This window comes from Hordeum vulgare, chromosome 3H, assembly GCF_904849725.1.
Source record: "Hordeum vulgare subsp. vulgare chromosome 3H, MorexV3_pseudomolecules_assembly, whole genome shotgun sequence".
NCBI lineage: Eukaryota > Viridiplantae > Streptophyta > Magnoliopsida > Poales > Poaceae > Hordeum > Hordeum vulgare.
The window spans coordinates 423306-441747 of record NC_058520.1 but is presented as its reverse complement, the minus strand read 5'-3'; the positions used below and the strand labels follow the sequence as shown (position 1 = coordinate 441747).

General features: G+C 46.7%; 1 protein-coding gene and 1 pseudogene across 2 annotated transcripts; one reads left to right on the top strand and one right to left on the bottom strand.

The window, feature by feature from the left end:
* Positions 1-263: 263 nt before the first annotated feature.
* LOC123439063 lies at positions 264-9694 on the top strand (annotated as a pseudogene).
* A 3491-nt stretch (positions 9695-13185) lies between these two features.
* Positions 13186-16347, bottom strand: LOC123439088 (probable xyloglucan glycosyltransferase 3). 2 transcript variants are annotated; one of them, XM_045115837.1, is made up of 6 exons: positions 16253-16347; positions 15409-16219; positions 14993-15301; positions 14394-14684; positions 14187-14300; positions 13186-14087 (listed from the first exon to the last, which is right to left on the bottom strand). In XM_045115837.1, coding segments are annotated over exons 1-6 (2250 nt in total). In that variant the 5' UTR covers positions 16255-16347; the 3' UTR covers positions 13186-13364. The 2 variants fall into 2 exon arrangements, with proteins under 2 accessions (XP_044971772.1, XP_044971771.1); XM_045115836.1 differs by having other exon boundaries at positions 15409-16347.
* Positions 16348-18442: the final 2095 nt, after the last annotated feature.

The following is an 18442-nucleotide window of genomic DNA, read 5'->3' as shown; positions in this document are numbered from 1 at the left end:
CTTTGTATGAAGCACGGGTTGTATTGGTAATGGAACTAATGTACTTCAAAACCAGATATATATTTTGAAGATGCAAAATTAGCCATCACCGTTTTTATAAGTTATGTATATATGATAATGTTCTTCTACCAACAAATGCTGATTATACCTTGTGTACTATCTGTAGGTACTGAGATCCCCATTCCGTTGTGACTGCGCTAGCTCCGCAAGAAGACAATTCTAATTTCTTTGTTTTCCTACAATAATATATTTTCTCGCCGCCGATGGACAATAGAAATAATTCTGCCTCTGTTAAGGACGTTACTCAGACCAAGAACGTTATCCAGAAGACTCAGGTCAGGATTCTTCGTTCGAGAGACGCGAAGAAGCCACCTAGCAACTCAGTGGACACTCTAGTGAAACCAACTGCTAAGAAAAGAAGAAGGAAAAGACCCACAGTGAGTGGTCCGGAAGATGAGTTGTCGAGAATTCATAAGAAAATTAAATACTTTTTCAGTCGGATAAGTTATCATAAAACTTTTGTCAAAGCGTATGCAAGAAAAGGCTGGAAAATCAAAGGTTAGCCACCTCTCCATTCATGCATTTGATTTCATTTGCTCGCGACTTCTCCTGAATTCACCTTTGCGTTTGTCGCTAAAGTTTCACTTAACGTTACTGCTTCCATTCCATTCTTTAAGGTATTGTATTTAGCAAATTTTCGAATTCTAAGTCCCATTTATCATTTTGCACCCGAGTTGCTGATTTCTGCCCCACTCGTTAATTACACATCCACGGGTGCTTATCCCATCACTGGGAAGTTATTGAACTACCCGTACACCTCCCTCGCGCGAAGCTCCTCCTTGGTCATAGCGAAACAACTAATAGGGAATGTAGGGAGCAAATAAAAAGTTATGACACCCTTTTTTTTAAAGGAGGAACACAGCCACCGGCCTCTGCATCAAAAAGTTACGGCACCATTCTGCAGCTATGTATGTCAGAAGATCTATCACACAATAAAATGGCTTTAAGGATAAAAATATTTACTTTTAGTCCACCTATTGCATTCTTCTTACTGTCTTAGACTCCTAGGAATATTTGGCGTAGTTGCTTTATGAAACAGTTATATTTCTTTCATTTGTTTTCTGGAGCTACTATACATATGGATATGATGTACTAGAAATGCGAAGACCTGCTGCAACTAACTCGGATCACTGTTAGTGTGTTAATTCAGAACAAGCGCACAAGAACAATTAAATGGATTTTTTTTACTAATTTAAAAGGTTCCAGCGTTGGGTGTTAAGAAAAAACACTGTCTTTTTTCTGCCTTTCCTATTTAATCAAGCATGAGAGTGCGAGTTTAGAAGTATAAAAGTGACACACTTACCATCTGCCCATTTGATTTAGAAATACAGTCAGGAATCATGAGGTCTACATTCATGTACCATATATGTACAGCTTTATCATTTTATCTCCGTTGTTGTTTTTATGTATTCAGATGTTATATTTCATGCATGTACATTTAAATTCTCAAATTCTGCCTGTTCTAATCAATGATTTATAGTTCAACTAAAAAAACTAAACCTATAGCACTAGCCCCTGTGGCATTCAAACTAAGAAACAACCCAGCTGTTGGCAGAGACCCTGTACGACACGTACGATCTCTCGTAGACGATTACTTTCCGTCGAGAGCACACAAGCAGTCGTCGAGCCAGCCGAGTGCTTTCCGACGGTAACGTATGTAGACGTACAAAGCTAACCTGCTAAGCAGGCAGGCAGGCAGGCACCTGGATGGATTCTCACGTAGCAGATGTGAGCTAGCTTGCACAACCTCAAGGCTGATCGAACCAGCACCGGTTCAAGCAACGGAACACGCACACGAAACACTGAAGACGCCGAGATGATTGCCAGAGGCTCGTATCGAGCCTTTAATTGTATTGCTTTGATCTGAGTTGATATTACAGGGGTACTTGTACGTATATATAGTAGCTAACCAAGACAACTACCAATCCTATACCTACACGGTGACGGTTCCAAGTCCAAGCCGGAGTAGGACTCGTGGTTAATTCCAACAATCACCCCCCTAAACACGATGTCCTCACTTTACAGCTTGGACGCCTATCCTTCTTCGCATCTCCGTGAACTTCTGTCGTCCCAAAGACTTGGTCAGGATATCTGCAAGCTGGTCGTCGGTGCAGACATAGTTGACTTCAATCTTGCCTTCTTCCACGCACTGTCGTATGTAGTGATACCTTATATCGATGTGCTTGGTCCTGTCATGATGCACTGGATTCTTACACAGGGCAATCGCAGATTTGTTGTCAACATTGAGCACCACTCTTTCTGGTTCTTTATCTGTGAGGTCACCGAGTAGCCTTTCTAGCCACACACCTTGACCCGCTGCGGTTGCAGCTGCTATATACTCTGCTTCGCAGGACGATAATGCGACCACCTTCTGCTTTTGTGATAGCCAAGTTACTATGCTCCTGCCCAAGAAATATGCCAGACCCGAGGTACTTTTACGGTCATCCACATCTCCTGCCAGGTCGCTATCACTGTAGCCAAGTAGCTCCACCATCTCCTTCTTTTTCTCTCTCAAATAGACACAACCGAAGTTTGTTGTCCCTTTGATGTACCTGAGTATATGTTTGACAGCTGCCCAATGTTCAGTCGTGGGTGCTTCCATGAAGCGACTCACTATGCCAACGGAATAGGCCAAGTCCGGTCGTGTATTCACAAGATACCTTAGGCTTCCGACCACACTTCTATAATCCGTTGCATCAACCGCAGGGGCTTCACTCCTTTTGCTAAGTTTAAGCCGAGGCTCCATTGGAGCATAAGTTGGTTTGCAATCCTCCATGCTACAACTTTCAAGTATCTTCTTTGCATATGCCTCTTGACATATTGTGATCCCGTTCGGCTTTTGTTGTACCTCGATCCCGAGGTAGTATGTCAAGAGCCCTAGATCACTCATCTTGAATAGCTCCTTCATTTGTAGCTTGAATCTTGCAATCTCCTCTTCGTCTGCTCCAGTTATCAAGAGATCATCAACATAGATGCCCACTAAGAGACGATCCTTACCTTTACCTCGCTTGTACATAGCATGCTCGAGTGGACTTTTCTCAAAACCAAGAGAAATCAATGTACGGTCAAGCTTGATGTTCCATGCCCGAGGAGCTTGATGTAGCCCGTACAATGCCTTGTGTAGCTTCAACACCTTGTGTTCTTCTCCTTCTTTGATGTACCCCGGTGGTTGCTTCACGTATACTTCTTCTTCCAACTCCCCGTTCAAAAATGCGGATTTTACATCCATGTGATGTAGCCTCCAAGATTCTTGAGCCGCGAGAGCTATAACTAGCCTCACCGATTCCATCCTTGTGACTGGAGCGAACACTTCCTCGAAGTCCACACCTTGCTCTTGCACAAATCCTTTAGCTACGAGCCGAGCTTTATGCTTGACCAAGTTTCCTTCAGCATCCTTCTTGACTTTGTACACCCACTTGGGCCCTATGGATTTGTGACCGTTGGGAAGATCAGCGAGCTCCCATACTTTGTTGTCTCGTATTGATCCCAACTCTTCATCCATAGCACGACGCCAACACTCCTCAGTATTTGCTTCTTCAAATTTTGTCGGTTCCTCGACGCTAAGCAAACATTGTCGTCCTCTTCTTATAACTTTGACAGGATTAATAGTACGAAGTGCTTCCTCCGGATATAAATCCATCAATGGTCGAAGACGAACTGGTGTCGGCGGACGTTCCCTTGTCTCCTGTTCTGTCGAAGACGAGGAATTTTCATCTTGTGGAGTTGCCAAACTCCTGTTTTCTGGCGATCCAGGTTCTCTTCCAGGCGCAGCTCCCAGGCTGCTCCCCTGTGGTACGCAGTCACTTGGTCGAGCGCTTCGAGCATTGCTTGGTGTGTTGCACGAGCCATCGCATGCCTCGTCTGCCGCGTCCTGCTGCGTGCCTTCGCGTGCCTCTATCCCTGCTTTATCTGGCGCGTTCGGCTGCGCTCCGTTGTCCAGAGAATCACTCGGCGTCGTTGTAGTTTCCGGTTGATTATCGGCATGCTCGTATTCGTTGTAAACAACGTGAAAGATTTCATCAGAGATCGGGTATACCGGCTCGGTAGAGTTCCAATTCCATGACCTTGCTTCTTCAAAGACCACGTCACGAGTCACAACCACCTTATTGGTAGAGGGGTTGCACGCACGGTACGCCTTCGAGCCTGCTTCATAGCCAACCAATATCATTGGAGTACTCCGATCCGCCAACTTACTTGTATGCCCGGCCACCGTCTTCACATGCGCCACACACCCGAAAGTACGAAGATGATCAACCGCGGGCGTATGTCCGTACCATGCTTCGTACGGCGTCATCCCAACCACACTCTGGTTGGAGCCCGGTTCAGCAAATAAACGGCCGTATTGACCGCCTCACCCCAAAACTTGCCCGGGACCCCTTTGCTCTTCATCATGCTTCGTGCCATCGCCACCACGGTTTGATTCCTCCGTTCCACAACACCGTTTTGCTGCGGTGAATATGGCGCCGTAAGATACCGCTTGATCCCATGTGCTTCGCAAAATTCTGTGAACTCACGAGAGTTGAACTCACCCCCCCGATCGGTACGGAGGGCCTTCAGCTTGGCTTCGGATTCTACCTCGGCCGCCATCTTTACTTTCCTGAAGGCTTGCAAAGCTTGGTCCTTCGTCTTCAACAACACAATCCACATGTATCTGCTGAAGTCGTCGACGATGAGTAAGAAGTATTTGTTCCCAGCTGGGGTAGCCGGTGTAATGGGTCCGCACAAGTCTCCATGGACCAACTCAAGAGCTTTACTTGCTCTAAAGTTTCCCTCTCTCGGGAACGAGGCCCGCCTTTGTTTCCCAACAAGGCAACCGTCGCACACTTGCTCAACATGATCAATGCACGGTAGGCCACGTACCATCTCCTTTTGTCCAAGTTGCCGAAGAGCCTGGAAATTTAGATGACCGTAGCGTGCGTGCCACTTCCATGCCGAGTCCTCCATGCTTGATAAGAGACATACTGGATCCACACGATCCAAGTTGAGGACGTAGAGTCTGTTTGGCGACCTCTGCACCTTCATGATCAGCATCCTCTGACGGTCATATCCCCATAGATAGCCATCTTCGAGCACAATCTTGCAACCACGCTCCTCGAGCTGGCCAAGACTTATGATGTTGCTCTTTAGCTTGGGAATATAGTACACATCTGTGAGTACCTTGTGACCCTCATTCTTCAGTTCAAACAGGACAGTACCTCGCCCTGTGATGTCAACGGTCCGCCCGTCACCGAACCGAACCGTGCCTCCAACCGAGAGATTTAGCTCAGAAAACTGGTCCTTGTCACCGGTCATGTGGTTGCTTGCTCCTGTGTCGAGGTACCACACGTGCCTCGCCGTGTTCACCCTCTTCTTGTCATGAAGGTAAACCTTCTCTTCGTCGAGCGTGACAACCTCGGTAGCCGGTGCCTTCGGAGCTGGACCATCCTCGTCCATAAGCTCGCATACTTCGACCATGAGCATCATATCGCTATCATCGCCTCCCTTGGCCATGAGAGCTTTTTCCTTCGGTGGACTCTTGCAATCAGACTTGAAGTGACCGAGGATTCCACAATTGTGACACCTTACTTTTTTTATGTCAAATTTTCTCCTTGGTTTTCTAGCCTTTTCTTCCTGTCCAGCGAGGTCCTTTTTCGCCGGGCTTTGCTTCTCCTTTGCTTTACTACCGCTTGTGGATCCACCTTGCTTTCCTTTCGACAGGGCCATCCATTGCGCCATTGTAAGCATGAGATGCTCACTCTCCTTTGAATCGCCGAAGCTGAGACGAATTCTCTCATCGTGGGCCTTGAACCTTCCGACGAGATCCTCGACCGTGAGAGTGTTCAGGTCAAGACATTGCTCGATCGACGTGACGATTTGGATGTAGCGTGCCGGCGCGGCGCGCAAAAATCGTCGGACGATCGCAACTTCTTCTAGAGTTGAACCATAGCCGCGTATGCCGTTGACGAGGGTCTTGAGACGGGAGGCAAACTGATCAACCGTCTCGCTTTCCTCCATCTTTAGGCACTCGTAGCTTCTCATGAGGGACTGAAGGTGTGCTTCCTTGACACGGTCATGACCCTGATGCAGGATCTTGATGGTCTCCCATGCCTCCTTCGCCGTTTTCTTTCCGACGAGGTGTTGCAGCACATCCTTCGGCATGGCGGAGTAGATCGCCGTTAACGCCTGACGATCCGTCCGGTACTTTGCCGCGCCCTTCGCGTACTCGGCGCCGCCGGGATCGACAGCTTCCCAGAATTCCGCTCCCTCCATCGCGACCTCCATGTTCATCGCCCATAGTGCGTAGTCCTCTCGATCCAGCCGGGGGAATTGCGACCCCCCAACCATCGGCATCGGTGCTCTAGCTCCCGCCACAACGATCTCCTTGCCCGGGTTTGACATGATCCTTCGATTGCTTTCCGAAGATCATGCCAATAAACCAAGCTCTAGATACCAATTGTTGGCAGAGACCCTGTACGACACGTACGATCTCTCGTAGACGATTACTTTCCGTCGAGAGCACACAAGCAGTCGTCGAGCCAGCCGAGTGCTTTCCGACGGTAACGTATGTAGACGTACAAAGCTAACCTGCTAAGCAGGCAGGCAGGCAGGCACCTGGATGGATTCTCACGTAGCATATGTGAGCTAGCTTGCATAACCTCAAGGCTGATCGAACCAGCACCGGTTCAAGCAACGGAACACGCACACGAAACACTGAAGACGCCGAGATGATTGCCAGAGGCTCGTATCGAGCCTTTAATTGTATTGCTTTGATCTGAGTTGATATTACAGGGGTACTTGTACGTATATATAGTAGCTAACCAAGACAACTACCAATCCTATACCTACACGGTGACGGTTCCAAGTCCAAGCCGGAGTAGGACTCGTGGTTAATTCCAACACCAGCAACACACCTTGCGAGCCTGAAGCTAGAAGGCGCGGGTGGCCGGCTGCATGCAGCCAGCCGCGGCTACAGGCAACTTGGTCGACACCCAGTTCCATTTTAGGGTTCATCTAAATTAATGTTCTTATTTGGCTTGTTATTTCATCAAAACCTTTTTTTTTTCCTTTTTTTGGATCATATTCATGGTCAACAACACAGCTTCCTGGACGTTCTTACTTGTCAGTTCCTTGCAGCGTTAGTTGCAGTTTAGAAATGTTATTCACCCAAACATATATTAACATGCAGTGTGGAAAAAATAAGGCCCGAGAAGGAGCTTGAACGAGCCAAGGCGGATATCGTGCGGTACAAATTAAAAGTACGAGAAGCTGTCCAGAATATAGATCATCTTCTAACTGTGGGGAAGCCGGATGAATCTTTGTTTGACTCTGAGGGAAATATATCTTCTGATAATGTATGTTAATACAATTTTCTTTTGCAATGTTGTGCTCTGTTATGCTTAATATTTTAATCAGTGACCACGCTTTCCATCTTGCAGATTGTTTGTGCCACATGTAGTTTGCAAGATGATACATTGGATAATGACATCATTCTCTGTGATGGAGCCTGCAAAAGAGGGTTCCACCAGAATTGTCTAAACCTCCTTTAGCCACTAAAGATAGTAATATTTATTTTCCCAAATTCTTTTTATATCCAAAGTTCTGTTATTTTTTTCTTTTAATTCACTCACGTGATCATCCCCTTTGTAGTCCCTGAGGAAGAATGGATTTGCCCTGGATGTGCTTGCAAGATACAGTGTATAAAAGTAGTAAATGAACTCCAAGGGACAGCTCTTTCCATTAATGACTCTTGGGAGGTAACTTTTACACTGTTAAAAATACTTCACTGATTAAGGGCAAATGAATTTGAACTATATTACACCATGATATTACATTATTTTTGCAGAAAGTTTTTCCTGAGGCAGCTGCCGTGGCGCACGGGCCGATGCAAAGTGATGTACAGGATCTTCCTTCGGACGATTCAGAAGATGATAACTTCGATCCAAATATATCCAAGGAATCATCAGAAGAGGACGGATCATCAGAGAAGGGTGGGTCATCAGAAGAGGATGGGGACGAAGGTTCCGACTCTGATGACTCAAATGGCATCACCTCTTCTGACAATTTAGAACATGTGAAGGAGAAAGAGAAATTTGATGACCTTGTATTACCTTCTGAGGACTCGGAGGATGATGACTATGATCCAGCAGGTGCAGATTCAGATGAAGATATCGAAGAGAAGCAAGCTGAGACAGACTTCACATCCGAGTCTGATGATTTCTGTGCTAACATTACAAAGTCTTGTGGTAAGGATGACGTTTCGTCTGGTCCAAAGTATGGAGAAGGTACTAATGACTTGGAAGGGGCCATTGCTCGGCCTAACACATCAATGTCACATCTCACTACCAAGGATCTTGAGATGGACCAAGATGTCATTTTACCATCAAGGAGACGGCAGGTTCAACAGTTGGACTACCAAAAAAATTACGATGTAAGCTCAACTTGCATGCACATCCTTGACATTAATTTTGCTGATGTTTCTGGCCTTGCAAACACCTTGGGTATAATGTTTTTTGTACTGCCAGTGGGTGATACTTTATTCATAAAATTTAGATAAATCCAATAGCCCCACTGAAGGTTGAAAAAAAAGATATGTATGTGTACAGTGGGTGATTAACATGATTATAATGTGATGACCATAACGGGAGATGCACGTATACCCAGAGAATTTAGCAATAGATACCTAGCTGATACTAGAGGGGTATGAGCCTGCTATTATACTAGCTCTTAGACATACATGGATAGCATTATAATTATTTTGTTTAGCATTTAAGCTGATACTAAACTATTTCCCTAAATTTTCTGTTAAGTCCTCCCTGTGCCTCAAGTATTATCTACAATTTGGTTATTATGTGCACATACATGTGTATTTCACTCGCTTATGAATTTGATATATTTTGTCTTCATGTTGAAACCGAAAGCAGGCCTATGGAAAAGCGCCATCGGATTCGAGTTACGGTGAAGATTTGTCCAAGAATGGCACACCTGACACTGAATTGACTCTGGACAAAGCTTGCATTGTTCGGTGAATCGGCAACATACAGAAGAACTGCTTACCCCTAACGCAAGCACTACATGTCAGAAGAGACACTATGGGCCAATAATTAATCAGGTACTACGGCAATCATTTTCCTATGTCATTAGTTCTATAGTTTAACACAACGAGCTGAACAGGCTTATACAGTAAGGACTTCATTTTTATTTTTCACAGATGCTCTATGAGCAATTTAAAATAGATAAATATCCTAGCCGTGCTATTAAAGAAAGCTTGGCACAAGAACTCGGTCTTACGTTCCGTCAGGTTTGTACCACTTTTTCAGTAATTTCCAATTGCATGTACAGTTATCTTGGCATTGAGCAAAACCCTCACTATGGCTTCTGCGAACAGGTTGAGAAATGGTTTGAGAATAGACGGCGTCACATAAAAAAAGCATCTAACAAAAACAGCACTCCCATAGAAAACCATACCACCAGGGAGACGATGGTGGAAAATCCTAATGTATGCAAAAGTGATGCTGTGAATGAGGACATGCCATCTGAAATTCTGAATGAAGGTATCACACAAGATGGTCCCCTGAAACAAGGCATTTGTGGTGGCATGAGAACAAATGCCAGCCCTCCAAATAGCAGACCAAGATATGCTCACCTAAATGTATAGATCATTGTAAGAAAAAAACTGAATAGAGATGCTCACCTAAATGTATAGATCATTGTAGTGCACCATCCTCATATCAGATGGCGTCGAATTATTATTTAGGATAAGGCTTCCACTAAAAGTAGGAAACTTGGTAGGTGGAAAGAGGGGGTAAAGAAAGTGCACAAAACAGCAGTTTTGCTCTTAAATTACACACCGAAGAGTAAAAACAACTAAAAACAGATAAACATATCAAACATAATATACTCTACTTTTGCATAAAGTAAAAATAAATAATAGATTGAATGATAAACGTTGTGTCGGATATGGACTGGTTCAATGAAATCAGACACCCTCCCAAACGTTATGTGGCATATGGACTGGTTCTGAACCTGCACAGCACATGCATGTTTTTGAGAGCACAAAACACAAGCAAGCACACCAACAAATCCATGAATATCGGTCTAAAATCAAGTGATGCAACAGCTATATATGTAATTATGTATGCAGACAAAATTGAATGGCCGCAACGCCTTCTTCTGTTATCAGGCACTGTGGACCTGCTACTGCTGATTGCTGAAATCAGTCAGGATCGAGTTGGCCAGGTTGCCCTAATGAAATCCTAAGATGGCCAATCAACACAATAGAAAGGCTGATCAAGCAAACAGAGTAGTAGGCATGTTGTTTACTCACCAAGGCCTTGCTGGAGCTCCCATATTTTCTCTGGAACTGCAAACATCAACAAATAAGTTGAGAATAACGCCATGAAAACGATGGTGAAGCGAAGGTAAAAAAATCGGTACTGGTGGGAGTTTAATCTCTGGCTTACCTGAAGTGAGATGTCGGTGATGTTGATGAGCAGCAGCTTGGTCTTGTCCGCCAGCGCAATCGCCGTCCTCGTGAGGCGGTGCAGTCGCCGTCCTTGTTAGGCGGCACCATCCCCGTTCACCAGCACTGGGTTGCCGCGCCACGCGGTGGATGACATCCTCCTCCCTATCCTCCTCGCCATGTCGGGAGATCATGCCGGCGAGATCCCTCCTTCAAGGGAGGTGGCACCGGAGCCATCGCCTAGAACGGGCTCATCTTCTAGCTCAAGACGGAGAAGAGGTAGAGGTGTGGCCCGTGGATCTTGGCCGAAAGGGGGAAACAAGCAGGGGAGAGGAGGAAGCGGCTATGGCCGGTGGCGGGGGGGAAGAGAGGTGGAGAAGAAGACGTGTGCATGCAACCCAATCACTGGCTTCTTTTTTGCATAGCCCAGCGATGTCCCTGTCTTCCCCTCTTGAAGAGTGTAATTCTATTGGGCTTAGTGTGTTCGGAAACATTTTCTGCCAGCGCGCCGGCCGAAACGTTCGGCCGGTCACGTAGTTGTCGTTCGATCCCCTACATCCAGCGTGTGTCTAGCTCACGGCGTCTTCCTTTTCAGTTTTTTTGCCTTACCTTCTTCTTCCTCCCTCTCCCCCCTCCCCTTCAACCTCAGGCGTTGTCGGTGAGCGCCGCAGCTTCTCCACCGGCAGCAGCCGCGCCTGACGACGGTGACCGAGGGTGACCACGCGAGATGCTGCAGTTGGGGCGACGGTTGAAACCTTTTTCATATACGGTTGAAGCTTTTTCTGTCAACGTTTGCAACTTTTCCCTCGTTGAAGTATTTGGTTGAAGCTTTTTTTCTTAACGGTTAAAGCTTTTCTATACACAGTTGAAACTTTTTTGCTTTCACGATCGAAGCTTTTTTGTAAACGTTTGAAACCTTTTCCGTTTTTGAGCAGCACTTGGTTAAAGCTCTCTCTATCATTTGGTTGAAACTTTTTTCATCTAAGGTTGAAGCATTTGGTGTCAACGGATGTATCTTTCCCTGATTCACAGTGCCAGTTGAAGCTTTTTCTATTTAGGGTTGAAGCTTTTTTTCCAACGTTTGCAACACAGGGGGTGAGGTGCGACCGACGAGGTGAAGACCGACGGACATGAGCAGCAGCGAGTGCGCCGGCGAGCGACGGGGGCAGCGAACGGTCGGGGCGAGCTGTGTCCCGGAGCTGCATCCATGGTGCTTCGATGGGCGGCCGAGGCGGCGAGCGATCAGAGACGAGCTGCATCCATGAAGCTTCAACTGATGGTTGCGGCGGCGAGCGACCGGGGCCGAGCTGAGTGTCGGAGCGCGGGGCGGCTCCAGCGGGGCGGTCGGCGTGGGGAGCGCTCGGGGAGACGAGAAAAGGGTAAAAAAGACAGCAGAGGAACTTCGATCTGACGGTGTCGCATAGCAGATTGGGCGGCTCGGGGCAGACCGGCCGAAAACATTCGGCTGGCGCCGGCGCCCGTTGCCCTAGTTTGTTACCCCTTGGTTGTTTCTCTCTTGGCCCGTGTTTTGATTGGCCCGAGCCCTCGGACAATTGTTTATTTGGTACTATTCAAGCTACAATTGTGTAAATTGGAAGAATTTAAATTATTTTTCTTTAAAAATATTTAATTTTAAAGTGACATATGATATAAGGAAAAATGGGAATCAAATTTGTATTGTATTGATAAATAAAAATCAATATGGAATATTCTTATCATTTCATGTGAAATATAGCTTCATTCAACTACATGTGTTTTTTGTTGGACTCAATCATTTCTTCGCACTTAATTAAGATACAGTAGGAAGGTTTTAATAGAGATGCAAACACTAACAACAAGTACGTCAGCTACCATTGTTGTCCTCCCCTCGTTTTTTTTGAACATAGTGGCAGCTAGCATAGCACGTACTACTAGTAGCTTAGAGTTGACCTGATTAGGGCATTAAATTCAAGCAAGTGCGATCTTTGACTTTGGTGGAATCTGGGCGGCACCGCGTTCGTCGATCGAGTCCACTTCATGTGTTGTCTTTAAATGCATTCGGAGTCTGGAGCATGTGCTCATCATGTGTACTCTGCTAAGCTCACCCTCTGAATTTCCGTTTAATATTCACCTTGGAATTCGTTGGTTTCATGTGTTCTCCAGCTTGGGTTTCTCGATCTATATATGTCGGCAAGCTAGCCAAGTCGACCCAATCGATCATGCTTGGCTCAGGCTTTACTATTGCCAACATCACAAATTCCCATTGGGTCATACGATGCCCTCTCCTTCCTTGTACAAGACCTGGTTAGCACGTCACCGCACGATCGACATCCCATGGTCCTGAATTTCGGTGCACCGCTACCAAAATCTCACTCCTACCGAGTGAAGAAGAACGCTACAGAATAAAGTACTACTCCCTCGGAAAACAAATATAAGGCGTTATAACTCTTTTTCTCGAGTTGTAACGTATTCGTTCACTCATTGCATTCCGTATGTACGTAGTTCATACAGAAATATGGAAAACATCATCTTGTATCTGTTTACGGAAGGAGTATTTTGTTGAATGTAACTAACAACCTGCTTGCCTCTCTCACTTGGAGTAATTAGCAACGGGGAAGTAGCTAGCTAGACCACAAGAATAGTTCATGCATGTAACATTGATTGATTCTTGGATCTCTCAAGAAAATAAAATCAAAAGGATACGTATATAAATTGAATAGAAGGGCTAAAAGTCATAATCCGATCGAGTAGTAGCTAGCCTGATCGATCAAAATTCCTCCCATGCATGGGCACTATGCAGGCAGCCTGGGCGTACGTACGTCGTCATCCGTGATCGATGCATGCTTGGCAAGTCGTGTCACTTTTTTTTATTTCTGCTTGGCACTAGCTAGCTGACCTGCTCGCCGATGAGGTCGAGTCCGACGACGAGGAAGGTGACGCCCTGGAAGAGCAGGAAGTAGAAGTGCAGCCCCTGCGCCGAGAGCAGGCTGCGCGTCGCGGCGATGAGTAGGAGGGAGGCCAGAGCCAGCTCCTTCTTGAAGATCCTGTTGGGCGGCTTGGCCTTACTGGTCTTCTTGATCGCCGCCGCCAGCGACGTGACCTCCTCCGCCTCCTCGGCCTTGACCTTGAGCTGAAGGTTGTCATGTTGGTGCGTCTTGGCCCATTCCTCCAGCCCAGCCTCCGACACTCCCCGGACGAGCCTGGGAGCGGGCCTGTGACTGTGAGTGTGGGCGGTGTCGGCGTCCTCGGCCATGGAAAAGATGTCCGACTCGGACGAGGTCCTGCCGGCCTTCTTGGTGACGACCCACTCGTAGGAGCTCCCCAGCTGGAACAGCCCGGACACCATGGCGTTGAACTTGGTGACGGACATGGTGTTCTCGAAGAGGAGGTAGGGGATGACGAAGGGGACGGACTTGGGCGCCGGCAGGATGTTGAGGACCGACATGAGCATGGGTATGTAGCAGATGACCCAGATAGGGAGCTCGGCCTCGGGCACGAACATGGTGAGCGGCAGGATGACGCAGAAGAGCGTGAAGGAGTAGAAGGGCAGGATGAGCTTCCTGAGGAGGAAGAAGAGCATCACCAGGTTCGCCTTCTTCCACAACGGGATCTGCATGCAATTAATTACTATATATGTCAGCATGCAGCAGGCAGATCTCTACTGATCTTATCTATATGCGTGTTGTGATGTGAGTCTAATTAAAATCACCTTGGACTTGATGATGGCTGGGAGGCAGAGCCGGAAGAGCTGCATGGGGCCGGAGTGCCACCGGTGCTGCTGCTTCCGGTAAGCCTGGTACGACTCCGGCAGCTCACAGAGCACCTACGTACACACGTATATATATGTATATGTTGGCTTCATTGTTGACATATATAGTAATTGAAGTATATATATGATTAATCAAGTAGTAGTTACCTTGACATCGTTGAGGTAGATGAACTTCCATCCCTGGAGATGGGCGCGGACGGCGATGTCCATGTCCTCGACGGTGGTGCGCTCCATCCAACCGCCAGAGTCCTCGAGGGCCTCGATGCGCCACACGCCGGCGGTTCCGTTGAAGCCGAAGAAGTTGAGGTAGATGCCGTTGACCTGCTGCTCCACCTCGAAATGGAAGCACAGGTTGATGTTCTGCAGCCGTGTCAGCAGGTTCTCGTCCTTGTTCACGAAGCTCCAACGCGCCTGCACAAGCCCAAGATCCGGGTTCCCCTACAACACAAAATACCAATCCATCCATCTTATACACATGTAAATCCAAACCCAATTTAATTATCTGGAGTTGTATATATACTAGCTATATATATATATATATATATATATATATATATATATATATATATATATATATATACATATGTCAATGATCAAATCTGACATGGTGCCATGCATGCATGTAGTAGATCTACCATATATCTTAGTACCATCTTAGAGCATGCATGCAGGCTTGTGGATGGAGTTAGCGTTAAGCAATACTAATGCATAGATAGCAGCAATTAACTAACAAACTAATAACTAACCTTGAAGTGAGGTACGGTGAGCTTGAGGAAGTCAGGGTTGGGCTGGAAGTCTGCGTCGAAGATGGCGACGAACTGGTAGTCCTTGACGTAGTCGCAGCTCATGGCGGACTTGAGGTTGCCGGCCTTGTAGCCGGTGCGCGACAGCCGGTGGCGGTAGATGATGTTCACTCCCCTCTGGCTCCACTTTGTCACCTCCGCCCTGATGAGCATCTGGCACGTCTCGTCGTCCGAGTCGTCCAGCACCTGCACCAGCATCCGATCACGCGGCCAGTCCATCTGGCACACGTGTGAGATGGACGTCTCGTACACCTGCGTTGCATTGCATCGTATCCTATGTCACCTTCCTCATCAACCCCATGCATTGCATTGCATGGTATCGTATCAAAATGTACGTAGCATCAAACGAATACACCTACCTCTTTCTCGTTGCACATGGGCATCTGGAGGAGGACCATGGGGAAGTAGGCGGCGAGGTCATCGCCGTCCTCGATGTCGTCGTCGTCGGCGGCGGCGGCGAGGCGGGGTTTGATGCCCCAGAGCTTGATCCAGAAGCAGCCGAGGCAGAGGAGGATGCGGTCCACGGACTGCACCATGAAGAGGACGATGCAGAAGCCGGAGAGCTTCTGTATGGCCCAAGCGATGTAGTCGATGCGGAAGGCCAGCCACCCCACGTACGCGCGGTGGAGCCACCCCTGGATCTCCTGCTGCTCCGGCATGCGGAGGCCGTCGGGCAGGTGGCGCAGGTTCTCCGGCAGGTGGCGGAGGTGCTCGGGCAGGTTCTGCAGGTGCTCGGGCAGCTGCCGGAGGTACTGCTCCGGCAGGTCCCGTGGGAAGTAGTGCCACCCTTTGAGGTATGCCGCCGTCTCGAAGGCGAGCATGGCGAGCGAGAGGAGCAGGAAGGCGCGGAGGAAGCCGAGCATGATGCGGCCGCGGCCCGAGGCCTCGGCGTCGGGCTCCGCGTCGGCGTCCCGGCTCCGGCGCACGCGGCGGTTGACGGCGCCCAGCAGGCCCCAGAAGCCGGCGGCGAGCCAGGCCACGCAGCCGACGGCGCGGTGCGCGCGGAGGAGGAGCACCCACTTGAACTGCTTGGCGTTCTTGGTGCGGCGGGCCTTCTCGGCGCTGTCCATCCCGGGGCCGTCGATCTCCACCAGCGAGTAGGGGTTGTCCATCTTCACCACCACCGGCGTGCCGTGCTCCTCCTTGCCGCCGCCCCACCACGACGACGACGACTCCGACGACACGTACGTGCCCGGAGGCGACATTGCTCAGATCAGCGCCGTACCTTGGTGGATGGATCCGATGAGCTCTTGGAAGCGCAGCTGCTAAGCTCGGTTCCAACAACACAGCATGTGATGTGAGGTTGCTTCCCCCACCGCACCTCGATCTTGGCCCCTGATCCTTGCCTCTTGCCTCTAATGATACACTTTTTACCTCACCTATATGGCTATATATATGATATGATATGAGCATGGTACGATTTATTTTGAAGAATTTGGCACAAGATTACGTACTAGAGGTTTGACATATTGATGAACAAACTAATTAACGTACCTTTTGACCGGCTCAGGAAACAAATTTGTAGATGTACTTCAGATCCAAGCGCCTTGCTCCAGCTCGCTTCAGTTCACTCAAATATATATGTTGTCTAGATCAGCTCACTTGAATGGCTAGCTTGCTTAGCTCGTAGAGATACAGTGGAGTTGTGGTACTGAGTAGAGTGTAACCAACCAAGTGCTACTGCTACTGGTGTACCAGACTCTAGACTCCAGAGTGAGGCTTCCGGTAGGCAGCCCACTTGGAGGGTTTTATAGAAGCCTAGCCAAGTTTAGTTTGAGATGCAACATTTTTTAACAAGTACTGTACGTCAGCGAGATATATATACTCTGGTGCACCTATGCACAGAATAACTTATTAATTCCAAGATATGTCCAAATATTACGAAACTAATTTTTAATCGAATATGATTAAGTTATATTGTCCTTGCAATATCTGGTATTCCGCGAGCTATATATATTGTCCTTGCAATATTTGTTAAGAAATGACTTTCATGGTATTCTGCGAGCTATATATATTGTCCTTGCAATATTTGTTAAGAAATGACTTTCATGGTATTTTGGGAGCTATATATATTGTCCTTGCAATATTTGTTAAGAAGTGACTTTCATGGTATTCTGGGAGCTATATATATTGTCCTTGCAATATTTGATTTCTGCCCTGAAGTCAACTTGGAGTTATTGGTCCGCAAAACTTTTTGTAAGGCTGGGAACATGAGAAATAGGATGCAACATTAACAACTACATCAGCGAGAAATACTCCGTGCACCAGGGTACCAGCACATGCTATATGCACAAAATAATTTAGTGCTGTAATTACAAAAATGAAGAAGGAATTTTGGAATCAAATAAGATTAAGTACTATACTCTTATCATTTGATTGTCAAGAAATGACTTTCATGGTATTCTGGGAGCTATATATATTGTCCTTGAAATATTCGATTTTCGCCCTAAAGTCAACTGGGAGTTATTCCCCTGGCAAAACATTTTATACGAGTACAATACTTGATCATATATTATTTTGACTTGTTCTTTGATATTTTTTACAGTTATTAAATTGTTTTGCGCATATAGGGTGCGCTGGCACCGGATTTACCAAGTTCAGTTCCGTACAACAGCTCCCGTTTATTTATTTTAACATAACATGGTAGTAGTACTCCATTAGCAATAGCTCCATAGCGCGTAGTAGTAATAGGGTACTAGTAGCTAGCTTAGAGTTGACCTGATTGCGGCATTAAATTGAACACGTATATATGGTGGTGTGATCTTGACTTGGAAACTTTGGTGGAATCTGGCCGGCCGGCATCGCATCCTGTGCGTCCATCGATCCAACTCCATGTGCTTCTTTAAATGCATTGGGAATCCGGAGCATGTGTACACACTTACTATACTACAGTATTGCTGCACTGGTACTCTTCTAATTAATTAAGCTCACTCTCTGGATTCGCCCGTTAATTTCTGTTTAGTATTCATTTACATTAACAAGCTTCCTTGGAATTTGCTGCACTTCTCTTTTTTTTTTCTGAGGCTGGCCATAGTGGGAGTAACTTAGGTACTTACTAGTATCATGTATTTAGGACTAACAAAATGCTGATGTGACAGACAATTAAAGAAGAGTGAGAGGATTAGAGTAACATAGATAGATACCGTAATTAACATGTTAAATGATATGCTACTATGTGTCATGTATGTCAATAAATGAAGGCATCTATAATACTAGTTTATGATACTATGCACTACTCCCTCCGTTCCTAAATATAAGTCTTTTAAGAGATTTCACTAGTGGTCTACATACGAAACAAAATGAGTGAATCTATATACTAAAGTATGTCTATATACATCCGTATATAGTCCACTAGTGGAATCTCTAAAAAGACTTATATTTAGGAACGAAGGG